Below are 27050 nucleotides of genomic sequence, written 5' to 3'. Positions count from 1 at the left end.
ATCATTAAATCACTGGATTTAAGAGTGGAAGGGACCTTTGTCCCTTTTTACATATAAAATTTTAAAATATTTCCAGAATAGGAAACCATGACCCAGAGAAGCTTAGTAATTCACCCAGGGACACACAAGTGGTATGGAGCAGAGTGAAAATCCAGGCCATGTTGTCTCAAATCAAATCACATCCCTTTTTTGGGGAGGGAAATCAGATTAAGTGACTTGCTCAGGGTCATACAGCTAGTAAGTGGCTGAGGCTAGATTTAACCTCAAGTCTTCCTGTGTCCAAGTCTAGCGCTCTAGCCACTGTGCCACCTAGCTGCCCCCTCAAATTCCATATTCTTTCTGCTTTTTTAGAGTAGAACTGACAGAATTTAGCCAGGCTGAGAGTAGACCTAGGGAGGGCACTCTAGGCAGAGAAGAACAACATAGACAAAGACAGAGAGAGGAGAGAGCACATAGCCTGTTATGGAACAGTGAATAGAGCAGTTTAATAGAGGCAGAGGCTTTGTGTAGGGGAGAACAAGGAGCTGGATTTGGAGATGTGTCAGATGCTTCTGAGGTGGGCTGAATTGGAGGGCCTTAAATGCCAGGCTAAGGAGTTTGGAACTTTTCTTGTAAACAAAGAGGAGCTCTTGGATAGGACTTTTATGTGCTAAAAGTAAAGCTTATGGTTGTCCACGTGTTCTGCCTTCTGATTGGGGGACAGGATGGGATGCATCCATTTTGAGCTTCCAAGAATGCTCAGTGTCTTTGGCAACCTCCCTTTCCCCTTCAGCAGAGCCTAAAGCAATGAGCCTTAGACGTCTTTGTGGTTGGAGCCATGGATATAGCCATCTTGGGTGCACATGACTGTGACCAGTGATTAATTGATCAGAGAACAGGGTCCCTCCCTGTCCTGTTGGCTACAACTGGCTAAGCTGGCTTATCACAACTCTATCTCCTTTAATTCTTCCAAGTAGCTCTGATTCCAGAACTGGGGCATCCATCTTTCCAGGATGATACCACTCTATGAACTCATATTTCATAGGACTACTATTTGGAATCTCAGAATCTCGGACTTGGAGAAGACCTCAAATGCCATCCAGACCAATCAGTAACTGAACTAGAATCACTCCTATAATATTCTCAACAAAATGGCCATGGAGACGTTGTTGAAGACCTCCAACAAAAGGGTGGAAACACACTACCTCTAGAGGTAGCCCATTCCACTTTGAAATATCTCTAATTTTTAGAAAACCTCTTTCTGCCTTTTAAGGCCAAGAAAAACAAATATTCTCTCCGTCCTTGAGGAAGCCTTTCACATAACTTGAAGAAAGTCGCCATGAAACTTCTTTCTTCTAGGTTAAACATTTCCAGTTCCTTCATCCTCATGTAGCAATGATCTCAAGGCCCTTTTCTAACCTGATTGTCCTTGCTAGACATTCTCCAATTTAGCAATGTCTTCCCTAAATTCTGGTCACAAAAGAGAACTTAGTAACCCAGATGTATTCTGTCTGCAGTAGAATACAGCGGAACCATTCCTTCCTTATTCCTAGAAGCTGTGCTTCTCTGAATGTGAGCAGAGATCCCATTTGCTTTTTTATTTTTTTGCTAATGTGGCGCCATAGAAGGCTGTTGAGCAGGGAAGGGACATGAAGAAAATAACATTCCTTGGAGATCTCTATTGATCTTGCAATCTCCTAAAACCTTCTGGATCTCTTTCAGATGACTTGTGGTATAACCATGCTTTTCCTCCCAACTCGTACTCGTGAAGTTGATTTGCTGAACTCATGTCAGACCTACATTCAGCCTTTTCAGTTTTGTCTTCTTTGATTTGACCCAATGTTCTAGGCTGTAAAGCTAGATCTTTTTGAGTCCGGATTCTGACATCTAGTGTATTAACTAGTCCTTCCAACTTTGTGTCATGCACAATCTTAATAGGCATAGTGTTCTATTATGACCTCCACCTTGAGATGGAGGAGAGTCCCTGTCTGGGAGGGGACCCAAGAATCCTTTGTCCAATCTTGCTTTCATTCAGTGGATTCGTGGTGCCCTGCTTATCCACCATAAAGTGCAGCTATGGAACAAAGGAAGTCTCAGTCCTGGTGCTTCTGGTTCCTGAGCCGAAGGAAGGGGGCCACCAAGGAGTCCCTGTTGGATCGGCACAAACACACCTGGTCCTTTGGAAACTTGCTGGGAAAGATCACGCTGACAAAAGAGGGGAATGATGCACCAATCACATTTAAATTAAAGGCAAAGAGGGTACAGAGCACAGAGATAGCGCAGGGAATGGGGGAGTAGAAAGAGGGCAGGCAGTCTGGAGAAGAGATAGGAGGGGGATTGGGGCACAGCTAGTCACTTCCATAACTGTTGATCAGGTTTGGGGAGCTCTTAGGGAGCATGGACCCACGGCAGGTGGAGGAGTATTCAGGGGCAGGATTTTAGGATCCCACTTGATAGGGTTTTGATGATGGGGGAGAGGGGAGGAATGGACTAACTCTTATTTAGGCCACTTTAGGTTTAGTTCATTAACATCCACATCATCTCAAAGTTATCCGGGCCAGCTTGGAGTTCCTCAAATGACGTCCTGTTTTGCTGGTCTTACTGTGTAGGTGAGGAACTTATCTGAAAGGACTGTGAGCAGACGGGGCCTGGCCCAGGATGTGGTTGCAGTTAATTTATGTGGCAGTGACTTCTCAGTTCCCCTTTACACTGTTGCTTCCTATTTTTCTTCCCTTATGCCAGCTACTTCTGTGCTTTCTATAGACTTCAGGGCAGGTTGGGGGAATGGAGAACATGGCCAGGGGATCCAGATACAGTTTTAACACAATTCACTCCTCGGCCCCCCAAGCCCTTGCCGTGGCCCCGCGCTACCATGGCTATTGGCCAAACAAATCGCTACAAACGCAATAATTGCTTGTTGTGGTTGTTCCTCCTTCATACTCAGAGAGGACCAATGACATCATGGTGTTGGGCTCAGGGTACGGCGGGTTCCACTGTGGCTGATCCGTTCAGTAGTGCTGGGAAGGCTCTACCACAGGTTGGGCATAAATAGTCCATTGGAGCGTTTGGGATGGAGACTTCTCTGGAGTTGCACGACTCGCGTCTCCTTTGTTGTGTTGTACTTCTGCTTTGCTCGCAGAGCACAGTGCCTTCTTGGATGCCAGCCCGCCATGATGGCCTGGCATCTTCCATGTTTTATAGGCAATACCAGAGTTCTTCAGAGAGACCTTGAGAGGGTCCTTGGAGTGCTTCTCCTGACCTTCGTGCGAGTGCTGCCTTCTGGGAGTTCTCTGTAAAAGTCTCTTAGGCAAACATGTGGTTGGCATTTGGGGGACGTGGCCAGCCCATTGAGCGGAGTTGTGCCCTCTGCAGTAGAGCTGGAGTGCTCGGCAGTTCAGCTTGGGAGAGGACCTCGGCGTCTGGTACCTTCTTGTGCCGGGCGAGCTTCAGAATCTCCCTAAAACAATTCAAATGGAAGCAGTTCTGTTTCCTGGCATGGCGCTAGTAGAGTGTCCAAGTCTAACAAGCCTACAATAATGAGCCCAGCACAAGGGCTCTGTAGACCTTCAGTTGGGGTAGAACCTGAGACCTCTAGAACTTCAGAGAGTCATGTAGGAGTCCTCCCACTTGCACCTGGATACCGGATACCCCCCTTAACAGCAGTGGGGTCCTTGAGGGACAGTAGCTTATCTCGGGCTGAGGCAAGGATGGTTCTCCCCTTGTGGGTCCTTTTACACCTCGGGAAATTTGTGAGGGGACTTGAATTTTCTGGGGGAGGATTGCCCAGCCATGACTGGTCAGCTGGCCGTCCATAGCCATGAGACTGAGAAAACCCAATGCAGCCGTGGCGAAGGGGGTTGTATCCTCTGGACGCTGGTCTAATTTTTGTCCGAAGTTCCCTGGGGATTCTTAGATGGGTGGCGACTCCAGGGTCCCTGCATATGGACGCCAGCCGTCTCTTTTCCCCAGTAGTCAGGATTGGCCTTTGCCAGTAGACATCCGTGCTGCAGCTTTTTTCTTTGACTTTTGTTGCAAATCCTTAAGTCTGGTTGGTCCCTCGAGCCTAGTAAGGGGTCTGACTTCACCCTGCACCCCAAGCCTTCATCCTCCTCTTCCTCCTCCTCCTCACAGCCCCCTTTCCTCGCCAGCCTTCTGGTGGCGACAGGGGCAGCTTGGCCGGGGTTCTGGGGGGTGGATTTCTTACTGCTCAATTCTCCCGTATCTACTTTCTCATCTCTGTCTGTGTTGCAGGCATGGGAGCCGCTAAGGGGAGGTTCAGCCTCTCTGTCCACAGACTCTCCCAATCTTCTCTATCTTCTCTCAGGGTGCCCAGCAGTGGCTGGGAGATGCCATCTTATCTCTTGGGCGATGGCATTTGTCTAGGTCAGCAGTGGCTTCCTCTGGGGGCCTGGGGATGGGGACAGGGTTCTTTGCCTAATTTCCTGGGGAGAGCCTGGGCTGGGGCAGACTGCTGATGGGGATCCCCTTGGGGGGAACTTGGGGATCAGGGGGTCACCTCTGAGAGCAGTAGCAGCAATTTCTGCTAGAAGCCGGCCCACCTTCCCTATCTCAGCCTGGATGATGTCATGATATTGGCTGTGGGTTGCATCAGTTGCTTGGACGACCGTCAAGAGCTTTCTGTTGCTCCCATTGAGACAAGCTAGCAGAGGGGTGGAGGCTTTTCTTGGTGGCTGCCCAGGCCCCCAGGAGCACCCACAGACACGCAGCTTTTGCCCTCATACCCTCCTCACAGTGCGGTTATTCTCTCACTGCCACCCTTAAAGAAACAGCTTTGCCCTTACCGTTGATGCCAGCAGCTCACCCTGGACTCGTACAGGTATGGTGGGAGGAAGTGTCTCTCCCTCCTTCATCTACTTCAGCCTTTGTAGCCCAGTGCCACAGGGGCCAGTCCCCTTGGGTTCCACACAAGGCACCACACAGAGACAGGCACATTATTTCTAGATTAAAAAGCCCTGCTCTGGGGCAACTCGGTGGCTCAATAGATTGCCAGCCAGACCTAGAGATGGCAGCTCCTGAGTTCAAATCTGGCCTCAGTCCCTTCCTAACTGTGTGATCCTGGGCAAGTCACCTAACCCCATTTACCTACCCCTTACCTCTCTTCTGCCTTGGAACCTAGACTTAGTATTAATTCCAGGATGGAAGGTAAGGGTTTAAAAAAAAAAGTCCCTCCCCTTACCAACACTTCTAAGTTAAGCCGTACCCTGTACACACTCCTCTGAGGGGGGCACAGTAGCATCAGTATCAGGCCCGAGACCCCCTGAGGCTTCCGTGTATTAGCACAGGAGCACACACTCCCCCAGGGACAAGCAGGGAGACACTCAGTGAGAGGGTGGTGGAGGGAGGCAGGCGTGTGGAGAACCGGGGACAGGAAGTCATTTACAGGGCAGCGAAGCGGAGGCAGGAGCCCTGGAGCACACCGACCATAGCAGACAGAGAAGGGCTCGGGGAGCTCGGCGTTTGGGGTCTCATTTTCACAGGATTTTGTGGTGGGAGATGGGCTAATGCTTATCTAGGCCACCCTGGGCTTAGTTCATTAATACATCTCAAAGTTATCGGTGCCACCCTAAGTTTCCTTCATTTCCATAACGGTTCACCAGCCTTATGGCACATGTCGGAGCTTATCTGTAGCTCACAGACCAGGGACCCTGAGTGGCACTGGGGGGGGGGGGCCGTGCCACTGGGGTCTGGCTGGCTTCTCCTCATTTTGCACACACTCACAACATGTGGTACCGGTCATTTTTTGAAGCAGTTTTACAAATGGCTTCTATGCTCCCCTTCACTCTCTTATTTCCTCTTATTGTTATCTTATACCGGCAACATATTCTGACTTGGGGGGAAGCCAAGGAGCAAGGGAGACCACAAGATCGGATTTTTTTAAACCCTCACCTTCTGTCTTAGAATCAGTACTGTGTATTGATCCCAAGGCAGAAGAGCAGTAAGGGCTAAGCAGTGGGGGTTAAGTGACTTGCCCAGGGTCACACAGCTAGAGCTAGATTGGATTCCAGGACCTCCTATCTCTAGGATTGGCTCTCAACCCCTGAGCTGCCCCCCCCAAGATAGGATTTTAGTACACACACAGTCATATATTAGCACGGAAGCACACACTCCCCCAGGAACAAGCGGGGACACAGTCCGTGAGAGCATGGTAGAGGGAGGCAGGCTTCCTTGGAGTTCTCCTTCCAAGTTGACTTTAAATCATTATTGGCTACTCCCTGGGTCCAGGCCTCCACCAATTCCACCTAACTGTATAGTCAAAGCCTACGTGTTTCCATTTTTTTTTTCAGAAGAATAACATAAGAGACTTTGTCCAATGCTTTGCTAAAATCATAATAATCATAATAATGGTTCTTACTACATGCCAGGCATTATGCTAAGTGCTTTCCTATTTTTATCTCATCTGATCTTCACAACAACCTTGAAAGGTAAACCCTATTATTATCCTCACTTTACCGATGAGGAAACTGAGGCAAACAGCTTAAACGACTTGCCCACAATGACAGGCTAGTAAGTGTCTGAGGCAGGATTTGAATTCAGGTCTTCCTGAGTTTTTAACTAATGTTTTTAACACTTTGCTGTGCACTTTCAAGTTTGCAAAGTACGACACACACATATCCCCTCATTGGATCCCTGTAACAAAAGAACCAATACAAGGTCATCTTCAGGAATGGAGGGGCAGGAGGAGACCAAAAAAGCTGGGATTCCAAGAGGCTGAAGAGGTTCCCATTTTACAGATGAAGAGCCTGAGGCTCAGAGAATTTGTCCATGGTCATACAAGGAACTGGTGTCAGCTTAGAACCCTGCTCCCTTCTGACTATGGATAATATTCCTTCCATTGCACCATGCTGGGAGAGGATGTTGTTGCTCCCTGCCTTACTGGGAACCTGGCAAACCAGAGGTGGGGTGGAGCTTGGAGATCTCCCAAGAAAGGCTTTGAGAGCTCCTGTTAATAATCACAACAACTTACATTTTCCAGCTTTTTACAGTTTACAGAAGGCTTTTCTCACAACAGCTCTGTGAGGTGGGTAGTGAAACTGTTTTCTGCTCTCAGAGACCACAGTTGGGCTCCAGCCAGCCCCAGGTTCAGGAGCTAGCCCCAGCACAGGGCTTTGGCCCCTTGGTGCTGGTGGTGGAGGCAGGTTGGGTGCCTCCCTGGCCAGTGGGGGCTCTTTTCACTTTTCAATAATCAACAGATTTTTATTAAGCTCCTACTGGGTTCTAGGCTCTGTGCTAGGCTCTAGAGCAGTGATTCCCAAAGTGGGCGCCACCGCCCCCTGGTGGGTGCTGCAACGATCCAGAGGAGTGGTGATGGCCACAGGTGCATTTATCTTTCCTATTAGTTGTTATTAAAATTTTTTAAAAATTAATTTCCAGGGGGCTAAGTAATATTTTTTCTGGAAAGGGGGCGGTAGGCTAAAAAAGTTTGGGAACCACTGATCTAGAGCTACAGAAACAGAACTGAAAGTCTCTGACTTCCAGGAACTTGCAGTCTATCGGATAACACGTGCTATGGATAGATATATGCAAAAGAACCAATACAAGGTCATCTTCAGGAATGGAGGGACAGGAGGAGACCAAAAAACTGGGATTCCAAGAGGCTGAGGTGAGCGGGGAGTGAGAGCCAGGGCAAGGTGGAGTGGAGGGATGGAGTGACCACTATGTGGAATGACTAGTAGACCAGAATGGCTGATCCATAGAGTGTGGAGAGGAGTAATGTGTAATGAGGCTGGAAAGGTAGGTAGGGACCAAGCTGTGAGAGGCTTTAAATACCAAGCAAAGGAGTTTTATCATTGGTTTTCCTTAGAGGCAATAGCGAGCCATTGGAGTTTACTGAGTAGGGGAGTTACACAGTCAGATCTACCTTCTTAGAAAATCACTTTGGTGGCCATCTGGAGGGATTAATTGAAATAGAAAGACACTTGAGGCTGAGAGACAGATTTGAATGCTATTTCAGTGGTCTAGAAAAGAGAGGATCTGAAGGTCCAAACTAGGGCAGTGGCTATGTGACGGAGACAAAGAGAATTAGAACTAGGTTTTGGCAACTGTTTGGCTACGTGGGCTGATTGAGAGTGATTGATTAGTGAAGGATGACACCGAGACTGAGCCTAGGGGACTGGAAAGATGGTGTCTCCATAGTCTGAAAAGGGGGCACCTGGGCAGTGTAGTGGTCAAGAAGACCTGGTTTCAAATCCAGCCATAGACACTGACCAGCTGTGGGACTCTGGGCAAATCACTGAATCTCTAGTTGCCTCAGTTTCCTCATCTGCAATAAAAATCGCATCTTTTCTCCATGGTTGTTGAGAAGATCAAATGAGATAATAATTGTAAAGCATTTAACACTTAGGTGGCCAAAACAAGCCCTGTGGAGGTCTCAGAGCCCGGTCAGACATTGGAGACTCCACCGTAGTCCTGGGCCCTCCCCAGTTGCCTTGACTTTGTCTTTCCATCGGCCTTAGACGGCTCCAGGGTAAATAATAATTTAGTCCAAGAAGGCAATAGAAAACAATGATTATCTCTAGAGTTAGCATAGCCATGGCTTTGGGGCGCACGTCCTACAAGCAGAAAGGACCAAATCCTGTAGCAGACACAGCCCCTGCCTTCCAGTAAACGTGCCAAATACTTGTGCTCCAGGGCCTGTGCTAAGTGCTGTGGATAGGAGGAAAGGCAAAAGGCATCCCCTTGTTCTCAAAGAACCCACAGTCTCATCGGCAAGGGGAGCCATGTACCATTCAAGTCCCAAGATCACGCAGTCTCTGCGAAAGCATGACATGGGGGCAGTAAATTGTACTAGAGGAATACAGAGATTGGCCTTAAGAGAGGAGAGATGGCTTCCTGGAGGAGGTGGCATTTGACCTGGGCCTTGAGGGAAGTCCAAGATTTAAATAATTCCTACACTAAATCCGGAAAGCCAACCTACCAATGTGATGAAATTGTCTGGTCCTTAAGACTTGGCGTGATGTACTGGAAAGATCATTCAATGGTCTGAGCATCAATGAAACCAATGTGAGTCCCAACATACCCTTGACCTCGCTTGGGCCCCACTGAGGATAATGGTTCTCTGAGAAAATCATTGGGTAAACACTAAGGGCCGGCATAAATGTGGGTCAGCCTTATTGGGGACAAGGACCCTGGCTCGCTCCTTTTTTTTTAAATAATGCATATCATTATTGGTCAATAAATATTTGTTGAATAATGGATTAGTGAATAAATGAGGCAGGACATTCCTGAGGCCACTTGAGTTTCTTCAGTGATGTAGGAATGACTCCAAACGTGTGGCTTTGGGGATTCCTTAACTTCAGGCTTTGGGGGGCCCCTTTGATTGGACCTAATGAATCTTTAGCTTCCAAGTGGAAAGGGGGGGAGGGGGAAGAAGAAAGGTTGGAAATTCATTTCCACAGTTTCCGGATTGAAATACAACATCTGACAATATAAGTGTAACATATGGATTAAATTTTCCTTAAATTACCCATGGATTTTCAATTAAGGGAAATGGAGGGGCTCCCTGCAGACCCAGCCCGTGCAGAAGGTGGTTGGAGCAGAGCTGAGCCAAGGCCAGCCCTGGCTAGGCCAGAACAATCTGGACCTGCAGGAGGGATGGGGGAGCCGGGGCAGTGCCCACTGCATTCTACACTGGCCATCCTCCAGATTTCCTGTATCTTATTGAATTATATCTCTCTTTGGTACCTCGATTTCCACTTTCTAAAATCAGGTCACATTCTCCATCTTCTTTGATCCTTTGGATAGGCAGGCCATGTGCTCTTAGTACCACTTTACAGATGAGGAAATTGAGACCCAGGAAAATGTAGTGACTTCTCATGGTTATCCAATGAGTGAGTGGCAAAGCGGGCACTAAAACCCAGGACTCCAGGGTCTGTTGCCCTCCCCCCCTTTTTTTACTCCCAAGGCCACTAGCCTAGTTTAAGGTCTTCTTCATTTCTCATTTGAAATATTTTTTTTAACCCTCACCTTCCATCTTGGAGTCAATACTGTGTATTGGCTCCAAGGCAGAAGAGTGGTAAGGGCTAGGCAATGGAGATTAAATGACTTGCCCAGGGTCACACAGCCTCATTTGAACTATTACAAAACTTCTCATTAGATTCTTAGTTTCCATTCTCTCCCTTTGCTCGTCCATCCTTCACATAACCGCCAAAATAATTTTCCTAAAATACAAGTCTGACTGTGTCATTGCTCTGCTTAAGAAGCATCAGTGGCTCCCTATTGCCTTTTGGATAAATACAGAGTCCTCAGCTTAGCATTTAAAGTCCTTACAACTGGACTCCAACCTACCTTTCCAGGCTTATGGCGAGTTACCTTCCCTCATGCCAGTGTCAAGGATGTCTTAGAGATGGCCCAGCTGCCATCTTTGAGAAGAGGAAGGGATGTCATAAGGAACTTGTGCTCGGCCCCAGGAGGGAGGGACAATGAGTAAGATGATGCCGAGAAGACGATTTAATCTGGTGAAAGGAAATCTTCCTACTGATGAGAGCTGTGTCCCCAGGTAGCGAATCAATGGAGGGAGGCCTTTGGGTGGAAGCTGCATCCTCCCCTGCCAGAGGTGCTGGAGAAGAGATTGCTGTTCAGGGGCAAGTTGGGGTGGATGCGTTCTGCGGTCCTTGCCAACTGTGAGATTCAGTGGGATCTCACTTGGGGGAATGGAACAATGGATGGGATTTGAATAAGAAAAGTAGGTCAGGGAGGGTGTATAAGTGGAAAATAGCAGGAGATAAGTCTAGAAAGATAGATTTAGACCAAATTGCGGAGGACCCCGAATGCCTGACTAATGAGTCTGACATTTATCCAGTAAGTAATAAAGAGCTATTGAAGGTCTTTGAGCAGGGGTGTGGCATAATGAGGGTGATGTTTTGGGAACATTAATCCAGCAGTGTCATGAAGGACGAATTGGGGGAAGAGAGGAAGACACTGTCAATCTGATTTTAAGATCATGGAACATGAATTAAGCTGATGGCAATAGGAATGGAAAAGGAGAGTTAGATTCCAGAGACTTAATGGAAGAACTGGTGGGATTTGGCAAGTCACTGGATACAGAGAGCCAAGGAGAGGGAGATGACTAGGAAGTTTCGAATGTGGGGTGATGGGTAGAGTAGTGGGATCATTAACAGAAATTCAGAAGCTAGGAGGAAAAGGAGATTTTTTTTCTGGAAAAGATGCTGAGTTCGATTTTGAACACGTTGAGTTGAGGTGCCAGTAGATAGCTAAAGGCAGATGTCCAGCAGGCAGGTGGATGTTGGTGACTCAGGCTCCATTGCTGGAACGTAATCCATCTCCCAAACCACTCACCTATGTATGGATGTCCCCCAAGGTTCCGTCTTCCTCCATTTCCACGGGTCCAGTTGCCATGTCTATTCAGACGACTCCTAAATCCCTGTAGCTACCCCTTGAACTCCAGTCCCACCCCTGTATGTTGTAGATCTCCATCTGCATGTTCAGCTGTTACTTCGAACTCAACATGTCCCCGACTGAGCTCATCGTCTCTCCCGCTTTCCCCTCCCTCCACCAAGTCATCCGTCCCCCAAACTTCTCTCTCCTAATGAAGGCACCTCCGTTCTTCTTCATGGAGATTTGCCATCTTGAGGCCATCCTCAACCCTGTCTTCTCCTGCCCTACATGACGACTACTCTAATGCTGCATCTTGTCTGTTCTAGCTCCATGACCTCCTCTTTGCCTTCTCCCTTTGTACCATCCATAGGACTATAGACATAAAGTTTGAAGGCCTCTTTCTTGGAGGCCAACCTGCTTACTTTACAGATAAGATGGTAGAGTGACTGGCTTAGGGTCACACATACACTAGAGGTTTTGATGATGCCAAAGCCAGCTCCTTACCCAGTGTGCCATGCTAGATCTCCTTTTCTTTTCTTTCTTTCAAAAAGTGTTTACCTTCTTACTATGGTTATTCTTATAAGCCAGGTTTACTTTTGCCATCTTACTATGAATTCTAAGATGGACAAGTAGACTCCCACAAGCTAGATAAGTGACTTGCCCAGGGTCACACAGTTAGGAAGTGTCTGAGGCCATATTTAAACCCCCTTCCTGCTGACGTGGTGCTCTATCCTGCACCTGGCTGGTACTCTATCCACTGAGCTGTCCCAGTCCTTTACTTTCTAATATTTCTTTACATCTTATCCTTGTCCATTAAAATATAAGCTTGTTGAAGGCAAGGACTATTTTGTTTGCTTTAACATGTTTCCCCAGTGTAGCACAGTGCCTGCTATATTTAAGTACATAACAAGTAACAAGTTACTTTAACAACTAACAAAGACCTCCAGGAATATTGGAGGAAGGAGGGAACACTAACAGCTAGAGGGAATCAAGGAAGGCTTTGTGTGGGAGGTGGCACTGGAGCCTTGAGGGAGGAGAAAGACTCAGAAATATGGAAATGAGCAGAGAATGCATTCCAAGGATGGAGGGCTAGCCAGGGCACATTCTCAGTGGTGAGAGGTGGGAGATGACACATAAAATCCAGAAACACTGAGCAGTCCAGTTTGGCTGTGAGCATTTGACAAATACTCTAATCTCGTTCTCCAGTTCAATTTCATATTATTCCCCTTTATATACTCTCTATTCTAGCCAAACTGAACTGCTCAATGTTTCTTGAATATTATGTGTCATCTTCCACCTCTGAGCATTTGCCCAGGCGATTCCCAATCCTTGAAATGCCTTCTCTCTTGATTTCCTAGTTCAGAGTCTTTATCATCCCTCAAGGCTCTGGCACCACCTCCCATACAAAGCCTTCCTCCATTCCCTCTAGCTGCTGGTGGTTTTTTCTCCCTCTAACATTCTTAGAGATCTTTGTTTTCTCCTTTGCCCTCTTCACTTGCTTACCTTGTACTTATTATACTACCCAGCACAGTGGAGATCCCTTGAGGGTAGGGGTTGTTTATTTTTTTGCCTTTATCTCCCCCCTCCTGTCCCCCCCCTTGACCTGCAACACATAGTAGGTGCTTCATAAGAATTGAAATGGGGGGCAGCTGGGTAGCTCAGTGGATTGAGAGTCAGGTCTAGAGATGGGAGGTTCTAGGTTCAAATCTGGCCTCAGACACTTCCTAGCTGTGTGACCCTGGGCAAGTCACTTGACCCCCATTGCCCACCCTTCCACCTAGGAGCCAATACACAGAAGTTAAGGGTTTAAAAAAAAAAAAAGAATTGCAATGGTTGGTGTGTGTACTCTCTTCTACTTTATTTGTTTTGTGTGTGCATTTCTCTCACCAATGGGAGTGTAAACTCCTGAGGGCATTTGTTTCTCCCCTCTTTCCTTTCCTACAGTTTAGCCAGTGCTTTGAGTGTGAGGTCTAAAGGAGCTCCCTTCTAGCTTTTCCCTTTTTCCTCCTCTTTCCATTGCCTTGGTTCCCCTTGGCCCCCCTCAGAGCAGTTTCTTCTAGGACAGACGTTCACAGCCCTTCTTCCCCTTCTTTCTTTCAGGACAGCCAGGGCTGCCCCAGGATCCTGCCTATGCCACTAGCCCCAGTGCCCACCGGAGGCCTGCAGAACATCCATGTCTCTTTGGCCAACACTGACTTCTTCTCCCAGGTAAGCGACACTGTGGAGGGTAGAGACCGAATATTACAGTTCCTGCTACACGTGGAGGACTAGATAACATGAGGAGAGGCCCCAGGAATGGTAGAATGATCTGGAAGTCTTGGTGACCTTTTTATAGAAGAATAAGACCACTTGAGTGTCCTACCTGCCCCCGCCCCCAACCCCTCTGACTCTGGGAAACTGTCACTCAGTCCCAACACAGGCTAAGGGAACCTTCGGTGCTGCTCATTGGCCAAACCTTGACACCAGTCACAGCCTGCGCCCCTGGTTCTAGCCAAAGACTGCTGACTCTGACTCTGGCTGAAGACCCGTCCCCTGACCCCATCACTCCTGAGCCCTGATTTCTATAGATTAAGCGCCATTTGAGCACTGACTCGGCCACAGACTTGTCCTTGACCCTGGACACAGACCGAGCCTCTGGTTCCACCCATTGATTGAGCCTTGACTATTGTCACAAACTCAACTTTAATCCTGACTCCCCTGTCATGGCCCGACCTAAAGAAACTCTTTTTCAGCCATTCACAAGAATGGTTCTTTTTGTCTAGAACTGACTGGCCAGTAACTTTACTGGGCCTCTGTTTTCCTATTAGACAAGGAAGTTGGACTGGTGATAATTAAGTCTTCTTCCAGCTCCTTCCTTCAGTATTTGAAAAATCAAGTCCCTTTTAGGGGACAATCAGGGGTTCCATGAGAGAGGAAATGGGAGAGTCTCGTGGGCAAATGCCATCCTTTTTTGGTGGCACCAACCCTGCTCTTCTGTGTCTTTGTGCCCCTCTCCCAGTGATGACCCCAGATCCAGGCTGAGCCTTTTCCAGGCTTGTCCCGGGAGGGCAGGGAGAGGGGAGGCCTGGGAGTAGTCTTCCCACGTGGCCCAGCCTACCTCCTCCCAGGGAAACTGTGGAGCCGGGAGTAACTAAAAGGGGCAGCCTTAAAGGGGGAGAGACCAGCAAAGAGGTGCTCCTTACGCCTGGGGCTCTCATTCTCTCTAGGAACTCCCCTTCTTTCTCTTAGAAGAAGTGGAGAAAGAAAGGTGTAGTGAGGGAGCCAGCTCCACACCCTACCAGTTGTCTTGATTTGTGTGAAAGGGCACTCAGGAGTTCATTTTTAGGAGGCTCCGGCTGGTAAAGAACCCCAGACTGGCATCAGATTTGGCTCCAATCCTAGCCGTCCCTTTGTCTTACCTGTGTGACCTGAGACAAATCACTCACCCTCACCGGGCCTCAGTTTTCTCATCTGGGAAATGAGAGTATTAGATTGGATGGCCCTTAAGCGTCTTAGCATCACTAAATCTAAAACTGCCTCCCTCCCTACCATGGGGCTTCTCTCAGAATCAGTGCCCAGGGTTAGGCCAGCGACAACAAAGCCTCTCTTGTACCCCTCCCACCTACCCCGGGTCGGGACCCATGATGATACCACTTGGGGGATTTCTACGAGTCTTCGAAGCAAAAACTGAGAGATTTGAAAGTTGGGCAGGTGCAAAAGAAAATGGCCTCAGCTGTTCACTGCTGTTTCCTAAGATGCGTAAATGGAGAAAGTAGTCAGAACAACTTGGAACATCTCATCAGAACCATTAAGGAGTATTCGAAAATGTGCGTCTTTCTTTTTTCTAATTAAGAAGTTGTCTCGAACAGCGCCATTAACTAATGCACCAACCCCTCTCTTTGGCGGATGCTTTTTCTTATTTTTTTTTCCTTTGGCAGTAGAAAGGACTCTGTGTTTAAACTCTGCCAATTAGATCTGTGTGACTTGAAACAAGTCACGTCCCCCCTCTAGGCCTCCATTTCTTCATTTGTAAATGGAAAGAGTTGAAAATGCTCATCCTTAAGGTCCTTTGCATTTCTAAGTCCCATGATCCCTCCCCATGCCAGGCTCCACCGTGCCCCAAGAGGCTGTGCCTCTCTGGGAGAGGCCTCTCTAGGGAGGAGGCAAAGTGTTTGGAAAACATTTGTAGGTGGCCTGTTTTCCTTTGCTGCCATCCGGTCCCCAATGCAGACGGAACAGGGGCCCAGGGGAGCTTCTAGCAGGGACTGGGAAAAGCAGTCACACTCCGAAAGGAGAAGCCTCTCCCAGGAGGGCCCCCAGGATGCCCTGGCAGGCCCTTGCTGTCTGGCCTGTGGAGGTTTGGGGATCCTGAAGTTGGGGTGAGGAGGAAGCAGTACCTGGGCCCAGGCCTTGGTGGGGTGGGTCCAAGGCATCTTGGGCAGGAGGCATTGACAGATCCTGGAGCTGTGCCAGGCATGAGGCGTCTCATTTACTCCTCCTCGAAGCTCCATTAGAAGCACACCATCTGGCAGCCCCTTTCTATAATTTAGCGCCTACGATCTGCTCCTCATACAAATGAAATGTTCTCTGTTATTATCAGGATTGCACAGTCTGGATCGTAGAAGGGAGAGCTGGGAGAATCCTTAGAGATCATCTACCCAACCTCTCACTTGACCGGTGAAGAAACTGAGTCAGGGAGGTGCAACTGGTCCATTGTCACACAGATAATGAGGAGCATTAGAGCCCCGGCCTCTGATCCCCAAATCTAATGCCCTTTTAAGTAAATTCCATGGCGTGTCAACTTGGAAAAACACAGAACTACTGAAGTAGTGCGAAAAACCAAGTCTTTAAACTGGAAAGAGATAGGTCCATGATAATCGGCAGCTGTCACAGAGCCAAGAGCCCAGAACTACACAGAGCCAACACCCTGGGGCTCTGGGGCAGAATCTCTAGGAGGATCACTGCTCTAGAAGATTCTCCAAAGAATAATAGAACTTGGGGATCTTATATACCTTTTGGGGAACTAAGGACAGGGAAGAATGATTGATTGGCTTTACTGTGACTACAAGGCAATGAGAAGTCCAAGACAGGGGGGAGAAGCTGATGCTTTACAATGGATGCCAAAAGGAAAGGTCCAGCCAAGGGCTGGGCTACCTGGGAGAGGACTTTGATACAATGGGAGAAACTACCAGGACAAAAAGTGGTACTTAACATTTGATGAGGTTTACTAGTCCACCTAAACTGGGATCATTAAGTACTTTAAGATCTATTGTTCAGTCTGAAATGGGACTTTCCTCAGTGAGTTCTCAGGGGACAGGCAGACTTGGGACCTCTCAAAAACCCACTTGACAGCAGCTTCCACTGTCATCTAGGTGGACCCAATTATTTCTCTAAAGATGTGTCTAAGAGCTCTATATCCTGAGAACTATCCCATACTGCAAAATCCTTCCATGACCATTATCTCCTAGATTCCAAGAAAATTAGGAGCAGGAAAGGTGCTCTTCTTCTCAAACCTGTCCTGACCTGCAAAGGACTAGGATTGAGGACCAGTGATTTCACCCATGTGGAGAATTCCTGGTGTGAAGATGCCCTGCACAAAACCATCTATGTTTTATGGTTGATGACAGTTGCTTGAATGCTGAGAAGTTCAGTGTCTTAGCCTGCAGACACATAGCTCATATGTGTCAGAAACAAGATTTGAACCCAAGTCTTGGCTCTTAAACTAGCCCTTCTGGCCTCTGTTCCACGCTGCCTCTCAGTCTCCCCACCCACATAATAAAGTGGGCTTGAGTTCCATGAAAGCACTAAGGCAGTTTATCACATTCATTTTTTCCCTGTGGTCTCATCCATTCTTTTGTTGTATAGGGTTCCCTCTGTGTCCTGGTGTTCCCCACATTTGTGACAGCTGGACAGTTTCAACTACAGAGCCAGTTACTGTCTAAAGAAATGGCCCTTTCTGGTGTGTGGGAAGAGATCATCTATCCAGAACCTTCTTTCTTCCCTGCTTTCTCCCCACCCTCCCCCAGTCATTTATGGATGAGAAGGAATTGTCCCAAGGGCAGAGCTCTTTCCATTGTCCCATTTCATTTGATCTTCACAACAAGCCTCTAAAGGAAGACTTTATTATCATTCCCAGCTTGCTGATGGAGAAACTAAAAGCCCCTGAATGAGGTTAATAATGACAATAGGCATTATATAAACTGTTTGAGGTTTTCAAAATCCTCAATGTAAATGGGCTTATTTCATCCTCTGGACAGTCTTTTGTAACAAAGGCTGAAGATATTATCTCTGTCTTCCAGATGAGGAAACCTGAGGCTAAAGGTATTTAAGTGATTTTCCCTGGGTCCTACTAGCTAATAAACTTATGATTAGAACCCAGACCTTGCTTACTTCATGAAGTCTGGCTCTGCGGACTATACCACAGTCTCTACAAGTGAGCTGATTTACCCAAGGTTATATAGTGAATGAATAATGGTTACAAATGGAACCCAGGCCTCCCTAAAATTTGTTGTTATTGTTTATTTGTATCTGACTCTTTATGACCCCATTTGGGATCTTTTTGGCAGAGGTATTAGAGTGGTTTGCCATTTCTTTCTCCGGCCTATTTTACAGATGAAGAAACTGAGGCAAACAGAGTAAAGTGACTTGTCTAGAGTCATATAGCTAGTAAGTGTCTGAGGCCAAAATTGAACTCAGGAAGATGAGACTTCCTGCCTCCAGGCCCAGTACTCTGTCCACTGCACCACCAAGCTGCCAATTCCCTAAAATATCACACCAATTCTCTTTCATGCATTCTTGGCAACAGTAGTAGATTTAGAAGCCCTCCATGTTGTCCACATTATTGCAGGTTCCCTGTTTTATGATGGAACTACTTGGCTGGCTGTGAGAAAACATTATGAATGATTAGTTGTAGATGCTGAAGTGATAGCAACATCTCTATATGGGGCCTCTGGGAAAGCCACTGTCTACTTAGAATAAGGGTTAAGTCATCCATCCATCACTGTATGAGGTGCTACCAAATTATTAAGTGCTGTCTGGAGTTGGTGTTTCCAGTGGCGAGAACTCTGTAAATGAAGTCTTGGGTGTGATCCCAACAGGAACTAGTTAGTTTTGTTCTGTTCTAGTCACAGATGTCCCCTAGTCTTGGCCAAATACTGACCCTAGTTTCAGCTACTGGTTGACATCTAAACATTGACCAAAGTCTGGCCCACCAACCCTAATCCTGAGCTCAGCTTTGGCAGTGATAGATTCCAAGTCCAACCACAAACTAACTCCTAAACCTGTCTGAGATTCAACCCAAACCCTGATCAAATTTTGACTCTCCAAAACTCATTCCAAAAGATGAGGGAGGCAAGGTGGTACAGCAGAAAGAACACTGGTTTTGAGGTTTCTAGACCTGAGTTTGAAACCAAACTCCGCCACTTAATACCTGTATAACTTTTAAGCAAGTCATTTAACCTCCTTGAGCTTCTGCACCCTCAACTGTGAAATGAGGGGGTTAAACTAGATGATCTCAAGTCCCTTCCAATTCTAAACCTATAATCCACTGACACTCTGATCCAGTCTTAGCCAGAGTCACATTTGCCTAAGCCCTTCACTGATGCCCAAATCTGGCCATAGACTGACCCTAACTTACTCTCAACCTTGAACCTGGCTTCAGACTGACCCATCACCCAAGATTTGAACCCCAGTGACAGGATCAAGGACCCTAAGAATTTGTAAGGCATTCATAAGTCATCTGTCCCGATCTGGAGATAAAGAAGGATCTCTTCAACAATAAAATTCCTGGTGGCCTTTGCTTGAAGACTTCTGGTGAAGGGGGATTCACTAACACCCAAGGCAATCAATGGCACTTTTTGTTAGGAAGTTTTTCTTTACATGTTCTACTCTGCACCTTTAAAACTTGCAGCTCAGGTCCTCCCTATTCCAGGCTTGACTCTCTAGCCACTGAGCCACCTAGCTGCCTCACCCTTTTCCCTCATTTTCTCCGGGGCCAAGCAGAACAATTCTAATCTGTTTTCTACATGACATCCTCAGATTCATGAAGACTATCACATTCAAGCTAAACATCCCCGGCTCCTTTCATATGTAACATTGGCTTCAATATTTTGTGTACAGTGAGAAGAAAGATACTGTTACCATATCTTAAAATGGAATTTTGGGGTTACAGTTTATCTATGATTCAATAAGGAGTCTGTGAGGAGACTGAGAATCTGAACAGTTAACTCTGGAGAGACTGTTAACTATGATGGCTAAAGAGAAGTCAAAGAAAAAAAAAATTGAGAGAGCATTTCCCAAGAAAACTGAATTTAACTCTTGACTTCCTAAGAAACAGGAAGAGAATTTTTGAGAAGATATTTTAATTGGTGTTCTGAGAGAAATGAATGGTGGGAATACATTTCCAGCACCGCAAAGTGAGCAGATGTAGTAATAGTTACAGACGTCTTTGGTTGTAGTATTCCTCACAGCCCTTATATTGTAAATCATTATGTCTTCACTTTATTGTTAGTTACACCATAAATAAATAGGATAGACAAATGTCTGTTTAAACCAAGGTAAGTTTAAGGAGTTTGAGAATGGTAGAGAGGAGACTAACACTTTATGGGAAAAGATTTCTCCAACTTATAAAATGAATAAGAGATGATTTACTAATGAGGGAAGTTGCCATTTTTAATCAATTAATAAGGAAATAGCAATGTGTTTTTTGTTTTTTTAATGCTAGAGAAAGAAATAGCGAAACACTCCAGTATTCTTTGCCAAGAAAACCTAAAAAGGGATCACGAAGAGCTGAAAAAACTAACCAATGAGGACCAAAAACAAAACATACCCCTTGGTTGTCTTAGATCTTGAGATGAAAGGAACATGGAAGCAGTATCAAGTCTAAAGAGAGAGAGAGTGAGAGAGAGGGGTGATTATCCCACCTCTGCTACATGAGGGAGTTGTTGGACCTAAACCCACATTACAAATGCACTCTAATGTGGCATCATCTCTAGTCCTCTTAGCATCTTGGATCCAATCCAGCTTGTCAATACCTTTCCTAAAATGTGTTGCCTAGAGCTCAGTAGAGAATTCCAGATAATGAGGGCAGAGGAGAGTGGGAATTTGCTTTCCTCATTCTGACTACTGTGCTGGTGCTGGAGTAGAGAGCATAGGATCAAACTTCAGCTGTCATCTCTCCTTTAACTCATTTTGAACTTGCCGGTCATCACACACCCCAATCTTTGTCATACAAACCTTTCTTTCACACTAGGGTAGTAAGTAGCAGCCTTAGGATTTGAACTCAAGCCTTCAGGCTCTAAATCTGGTGCTGTATGCCACTGGGCAGGGCCCAACGTCTCACATCTTATATGATGAAGGGAGCTGTCTCATTGCCCTACTTCTAAGGCTGACCCCAGCAAGCAAGTCAAAAATAGGACTTAGGCTAGCTTGTTAGTTCTAGATTCTTTCTTTTCTCTGATCCTAAAGGTTCTTTTTTTTTTTTTTTAAATCCTTACCTTCTGTCTTATTATTGTTTCCAAGACAGCAGCATGGGGAGCGCTAGGCAAGGGGGTGGGGGGTAAATGACTTATCCAGGGTAGCACAGCTAGGAAGAATCTGAGACCAGATTTGATTGCCAGGTCTTCCCAACTCCAGGCCTGACTCATTATCCAACCAGGCTACCTAGCTGCTCCTGATCCCACAGAGTGATTTGTTTTTTACCAAAGCCAAATCCTGATTGGATGAGGAAAAGACTACAGAAGGAAGAACACTATATGTAGAATCAGAATAGCTGGGTTCAAATCCTTCTATTTGCTCCTTACCTCACCTTTTGAGCAAGTCCCTTCATTTTCTCTGGTCTCAATTTCCTCATCTTAAAATGAAGGGGTTGAACTCAATGGCCTCTAAAGTTCCCTTCCAGCTCTAAGTTCATGATTCCATGAATTTGGAAACCATTTTAGGTCCACTGCTCTCTCAAAGCAAGCCTCCCATTGAGACTGGAATGGGATGGTGAAGTCCCAAAGGCCATTTTACAGATGAGGAAACTAAGGCTGAGAGAAGCAAATAACTTGCCTGAGGGTACATAGATATCAATCACTGAATCCACAGTGGCTATTTCATTATAGACCACTTGGCCAACAGCTGGAAAAAGACCCAGGCCAGGGTGGAGCCAGCCAGTGGTTGTCAGCAGATGCTCTGGTCCCTCTCTCCAAAGTCTAAGCACAAGACCCCTGCATGTGAGCAATGGGGGGGGGGGGGGGAAATCAACATTTTCTGCCCCTGTCAGATTGCAGGTTCCTCCCTAGGATGAGGAATTTTTCTTCTTGTCAGCTCCTCCACCCCCTGTTTTATCAGCAACCAGCAAGATGGGAAAAGAACTTCCCAAGCTTCCTCTGTGGGGCCCCCAGGCCTGAGGGGAAGACCGCTGGTATGGAAATGAATGGGAGTGGGGAGGAAACAGGAAGCCCTTAGGGGCACCAAGGTCCCAAGACTGCACACAAGCATCTTCAAAGGCTTAGCCCAGTGTAGGCTCAAGATCAGACTTTGCCTTTGAACTTCATTCATTCATTCGCCTTGTCTACACTACAGTAATACCAACAGCCCACATTTATCCAATAGTTTATCAATTAATCAATCAATTATTCTTTCCTGAGTGCCTATTATGTGCCAGGCACTGCCCTGGGCCATGGGGACACGGGCCAAAGAGGGAAGCAATCACTACCTTCAATGAGTTTTTATTTTAATGTGGGAGACAAGAAGTACATAGAAAAATATATACAGCCAAGGGGCAGCAAGGTGGCTTAGTGAATTGAGAGCCAGGCCAAGAGAAAAGAAGTCTTGGGTTCTATTTTGGCCTTAGATACTTCCTGGCTGTGTGACCCTGAGCAAGTCATTTAACCCCAAATGCCTAGCCCTCCCCACTCTTCTGTCTTGGAGCCAATACATTTCATAGAGATATTATATGGAAAGTGCTTTGTAATCTGCTAGTGCCATCCCTCCCAAAGTAACTTGTATTTAACTACTTCATATGTGTATATAATGTTTATATTTATGCTTTATATACACTATATTATTATATAACAGTATGAAATATTATATAATGATATTAATTATATAAAATATATAATGATAAAGTAAACATAAAATAAAATATATCCTGTTGTTATTATTGTATATTACTAATACATAAAAACCCTTATCATCCATCTTAGAATACATATATACTTATCATGTATATAGTACACATGTATACATATTATTGTTGTATAGATAATATTAAATATACCCATATACACACAGCTACCAATCTATCCATGTGTATTGTTTCCCTTCTTCCAGAAACAAAAGCCAGATCATATTCTATCATTTTCCCCTTTTGCCAAATTTTTCTTTGGGGAGATGAGCCAGATTTGTAACTCTGTATCTGCCTTGCAAGTATAGCCTTACAGAGTTGCCTGGGGCTCCAAGAAGTTATAAGATCTGCCCAGGGTCTCTCAGACCCTGGGTGTCAGAAATCCAAAGCGAACTTTGCAGTCTTCTTGACTCCCAAGGCTAGATTTCCTTCCACTGCACCATGCTGCCTTTCCTTTCCTAACTCCAGGCAAACCCTGCCAATTCCCATTAGAAGCTGATGGGACGAAGGCCTGGCCAGCAGCTTGGAAGGTGCCTGGTGCCAGGAAGGGAAAAAGAAGCCAAGGAAGATAGTACTGTGGGCTGGAAGCCTGAGAAGATGACAGTCTTAAAGGGTGGAGAAAACATGGATCATACATTTTTTGTAAACTATTTCAAAAGGATTGGGGTTCCCCCTTCCCCATTTTAATCTAATATTCAATTCTTGGATTTCTTTGACTCTTGTAGATGGAAGAACTCTTTAAAAGTCTAGTCCTTGCCCTCAGTGAATATTCAAACCTTCAGGAGCCATAAAATCCAATAAACATTTATTAAATACCTACTATATGGAAAAGTCCTAGACTCATGCTAGGGATACAGCGCTGGGTAGGTAATATGACATTCTCCCTGTCTACTAGGGGAGAAGCGGAATATAATGTGTAAGCACAATACAAGGTAGAAAATGCTAGCAACAAAGGAGAGCCAGGCCAAGCTCTATGAGGAATCTGAGGCAAGAAGAGATCTCTTTTGCCAGCATTTGTGACAGGGAATCAAGAGTGCCTGTTAGTCCTTGAAGGAAGGGAAGGAGTTCAGCAGATATTGTTGTGTAAGGAAGGGGAATCTATTTCAAGCTAGGTGAGGAGAGAAATGAGCAGGGAGATGTCCTTTCTCTTCTTTGGAGATCAGGCTCCTCAGTTTATCTGTGGTCCCTTCCAGTGTCCTTCCAGAAATGTTTCTACAGTCTCTCCAACTTAAAATCCAGTTTCTCTTCTTGCCCCACCCTCATAAACACGGAAAGGAATTAAAGAGAATCCACACCAGAGAGTTTCAAATCTGAGACTAGTCATTAGATGACCTCAGCCTCTCTTTTCTAAATTAACTCAATCAATCAATACTTACTAAGTGACTCATCCTCAAACTTGTCAATAAATGCTGGGGTGGACAAGGCTAGATGGAAGGAAGAATTACTATGAGGCAGGCAAAGAGCTACCATGGACCCCCAGTTAGAGTACTGTATAATTGTTCAAAAAAAGGGGATAGATCAATATGGGCTGAGCCAAGCTGAACCTTGAAGGATGAGGAGGAATTCAATAAGTGAGGGGAGAGGAAAAATTTTTTGTGTCTCAAGTATATGAGTATTTGATTCTGGGGATGAAAGGGAGTCACTATATTTTATTAAAGCAAGGTAGGAAGGATTGAGAGGGGGGAATAAGCATTTATTAAGCACCAACTAGGCAGCTAGGTAACCCAGTTGATAGGGTGCCAGGCTTGGAGTCAGGAAGACTCATCTTCATGAGTTCAAATCCAACCTCAAACTTACTTGTTGCATGACCCTGGGCAAGCCCTTAATCCTGTTTGCCTCAGTTTCCCCATCTATAAATTGGACTGGAGAGGGAAATGGCAAATCAGTTCAGTATCTTTGCCAAGAAAACTCCAGATGGGATCACAGAGAGTTGGATATTACTGAAAAACATCAACCACAAGAAGTACCAAGTATGTGCCAGTCACTATGCTTAGTACTCTGTAGGAATTATCTCATCTGGTTCTCACAACCTGAGAGGTAGATGCTCTTCTGATCCCAGTTTTTCAGTGAAGAAAGTGAAGCAGAATTACAAAGAAGCCTGGCTCCAAAGAAGAGAAATAACAGCAAGGGCAGTTTTCTAGCCCATAGCCTTTGACTCCAAAGCCACCACTTCTCTCTCTGTACCACACTACTTCCTTTTCTCTGATGGGGCATAGCAAAAAAGTTGGAAAGTTAATGTGAAGCCAAGGATATGGATAGCCTTGAGTTTTAGAATTCATTCTTTAGACAGCTGGGAGTTATTCTGGGTTCTTGAGAAGGATAGGGACATGATTCTCTGAGAATAACCTCCCCCAAGCTCCCTTCCAGAATCCACCCAGACCAAAGGACTAATTATTTTTGATCATGTGCTAGATATGTAGAGTAATGGTCAGAGTTTTCTTGGGAAGAGTCTTGAGTTGGATTTCAGAATACTCATGGAATTTAGATAGATGAAGAAAAAAGGAAGGTGGGGAGATAATGTGATAATAGTCTAGAAGGTGAAGTCAAGATTGGTTTGAGAAATGATTGGTTTAAGGTTTGGGTCTAGAAGTTGCCTCCTGTGGTTTATCATGGCCACAGGGGACTTGTTGACCTCTGGTCTGGTATGGAGAATGAAGTAGGGAAAAGGAATCAGGGTTCTGGACTTGTCAGCCCTCACTCTCCAACTGTATCTTCTTCCAGGGTTTGTCATTGGCATGCAACTTTGGAAGCGATGAGAACTTTGAAGCCACCTGGGTCAACGCCTCAGAAATTCAGTGTAGCAATGTCGTGGTAAGTTAAAGAAGGGGGCTCTATCATAAAGCCACTAGCATCGGTTCCCCCATGGACATAGATGGGGAAGCTGCTTATGGATCTGAGATACCATCTCCACCCTCTTCTGTTCTTCCCCATCCTTTGTCCTTCAGAGACCAATAGGGTAATCCAGTGAGAGCTCTCCTCCATTCCTCTTCTCCATACCCTTCCCTTTTCTCATCCTTACTTTCTCTATCTCTTCCTTCCCTCACTTCTCCACCTTCCCTCAACTTGGCAAGTGTACAAACCAACTCAAGCATGCCCCTTTATACCAAGCTTATACTGACTTTGGCCATTGCTTTCCTCATTTGTAAAATAAGGGCATTGGACTAAATATTCCCCAAGGTTCTTGGTCCAATGATTGGGACTTTAGTGGGTGCTTTATTAAATGCCTTCTGTGTGGGAAAAGAAGGGACAAAGTCATAAGACTTTGGGCCTCAGCTGGAAAATTCCTGAGATCTTGGAAAGGGAGGACTGGAGAAAAGCAAAATCTAAAAGACTCTGGGTCCAAAATTTTAGCCTGTCTTGCTCTACCGAGGACAAGTTATGGGTCTGGAATAATTTCAGGATCCCTGGGCCCCAAAGTAAGGGAATGCATTGAATGACCCTAGCAGCCCCATCCGCATCAAGCTTCATTTGCTGAGTGGTGAGGATGGGGATGTTCTCTGACAGTCCAGAAAAATGAAGTTAATAATATGGTAAGTTTATCCAACTCTCCTCCCTCCCTGAGTCTCTCAGCTCACAGAGGGTCTTAGAAAAGGAAAGGTGACCATCTGTGTTTGCAATTTCTGGAGGCTCAGACAGGACTTCACACCCACTCTCCACCTTCACCAGATGGGGCCGGGAGCTCAATTCCCAGAGGTCTGTGTTCCTCCCCCGCAGCAAGGAGACTGGAATCTTGTTTCAAGTAACACAGGAGCATAGGAGTGACTGGCCTTCTCAGTCCTTTATTGTCCCCTCCCCCAAACTTTTCCATCCTTCACATCTCATCCTTTTCCCATCTCTCTTTGCTTTTCTCTTTCTTCCCTTTCTCTTTCCTTTCTCTCCCCCTTCCCCCTTTCTCCCATCCCATTAATCTCCTTCCATCTTCCCTGATTTTATCTCTTCTTTTCTCCCTTTTTGCTTCTTCCTTCTCATTTTCTTCTCGTCTTTCTCCCTTTCCTTCCTTGGTTCCCTCTTCTCTTTTTTCCTCCCCTTGCTGGTCCTCCCAAGTATACCCACAGAACCCTGTCCTTAGAGGCCTGTAGCAAGAGGTCCCGAGCCAGCCTTTGGACTGGAACATCTGTTCAGCCCAACCCAGACAAGCATTCCCAGGCCATTTGGGAAGGCTTGGGGAGTTGTCGTTTGGGGGAAAGAGTCTGAGTGGGTGGATGGAATTGGGGGTTAGAAGGGCAGAGAGCTTGGCCAAAACAGAAAGAGCCCCTGGTTGAATCAAAGCAAAGGGGAACGTGTGGCTTTGTTCTTCCCAAGGACACTCTTGAAGAGCTAACTCAATCATTTCCCCCCTACTTATACCTCAGTCTCTCTGTCTTCGCCCTCCACTTCCCAGCCTGCTCTTTGGATTCCCCCATGAGTCCAAATCCCAAGTAGGATTTGGCAGGGAAGTGGCAAGGAGGACTTTGCAGTGATGGGAGCTCCTGGATCCTTTTCCTGGGATGCTTATTTTCTGAAGTCTTATCCCAAGCAACAGAGACAGGATTTGATTTTGCTTTAAAAAAAAGAACAAACTCTCTCTCTCTCTCTCTCTCTCTCTCTCTCTCTCTCTCTCTCTCTCTCTCTCTCTCTCTCTCTCTTT

The 27050-nt window shown here is 46.1% G+C and overlaps 1 protein-coding gene across 1 annotated transcript in view; it reads left to right on the top strand.

Moving 5' to 3' along the window:
* Window positions 1-27050, top strand: part of PLXND1 (plexin D1) — a 235474-nt gene that overhangs the window by 118877 nt on the left and 89547 nt on the right. The window contains exons 9-10 of the mRNA XM_044676038.1: window positions 13435-13542; window positions 25145-25234. Of these exons, the coding sequence (XP_044531973.1) occupies window positions 13435-13542; window positions 25145-25234 (198 nt within the window). The remainder of the gene's footprint in view (window positions 1-13434; window positions 13543-25144; window positions 25235-27050) is intronic.

The sequence above is a fragment of the Gracilinanus agilis genome, chromosome 1 (assembly GCF_016433145.1).
Source record: "Gracilinanus agilis isolate LMUSP501 chromosome 1, AgileGrace, whole genome shotgun sequence".
Lineage (NCBI taxonomy): Eukaryota > Metazoa > Chordata > Mammalia > Didelphimorphia > Didelphidae > Gracilinanus > Gracilinanus agilis.
The sequence above is the reverse complement of the archived record's forward strand: the minus strand, read 5'-3'. Positions and strand labels throughout refer to the sequence as shown.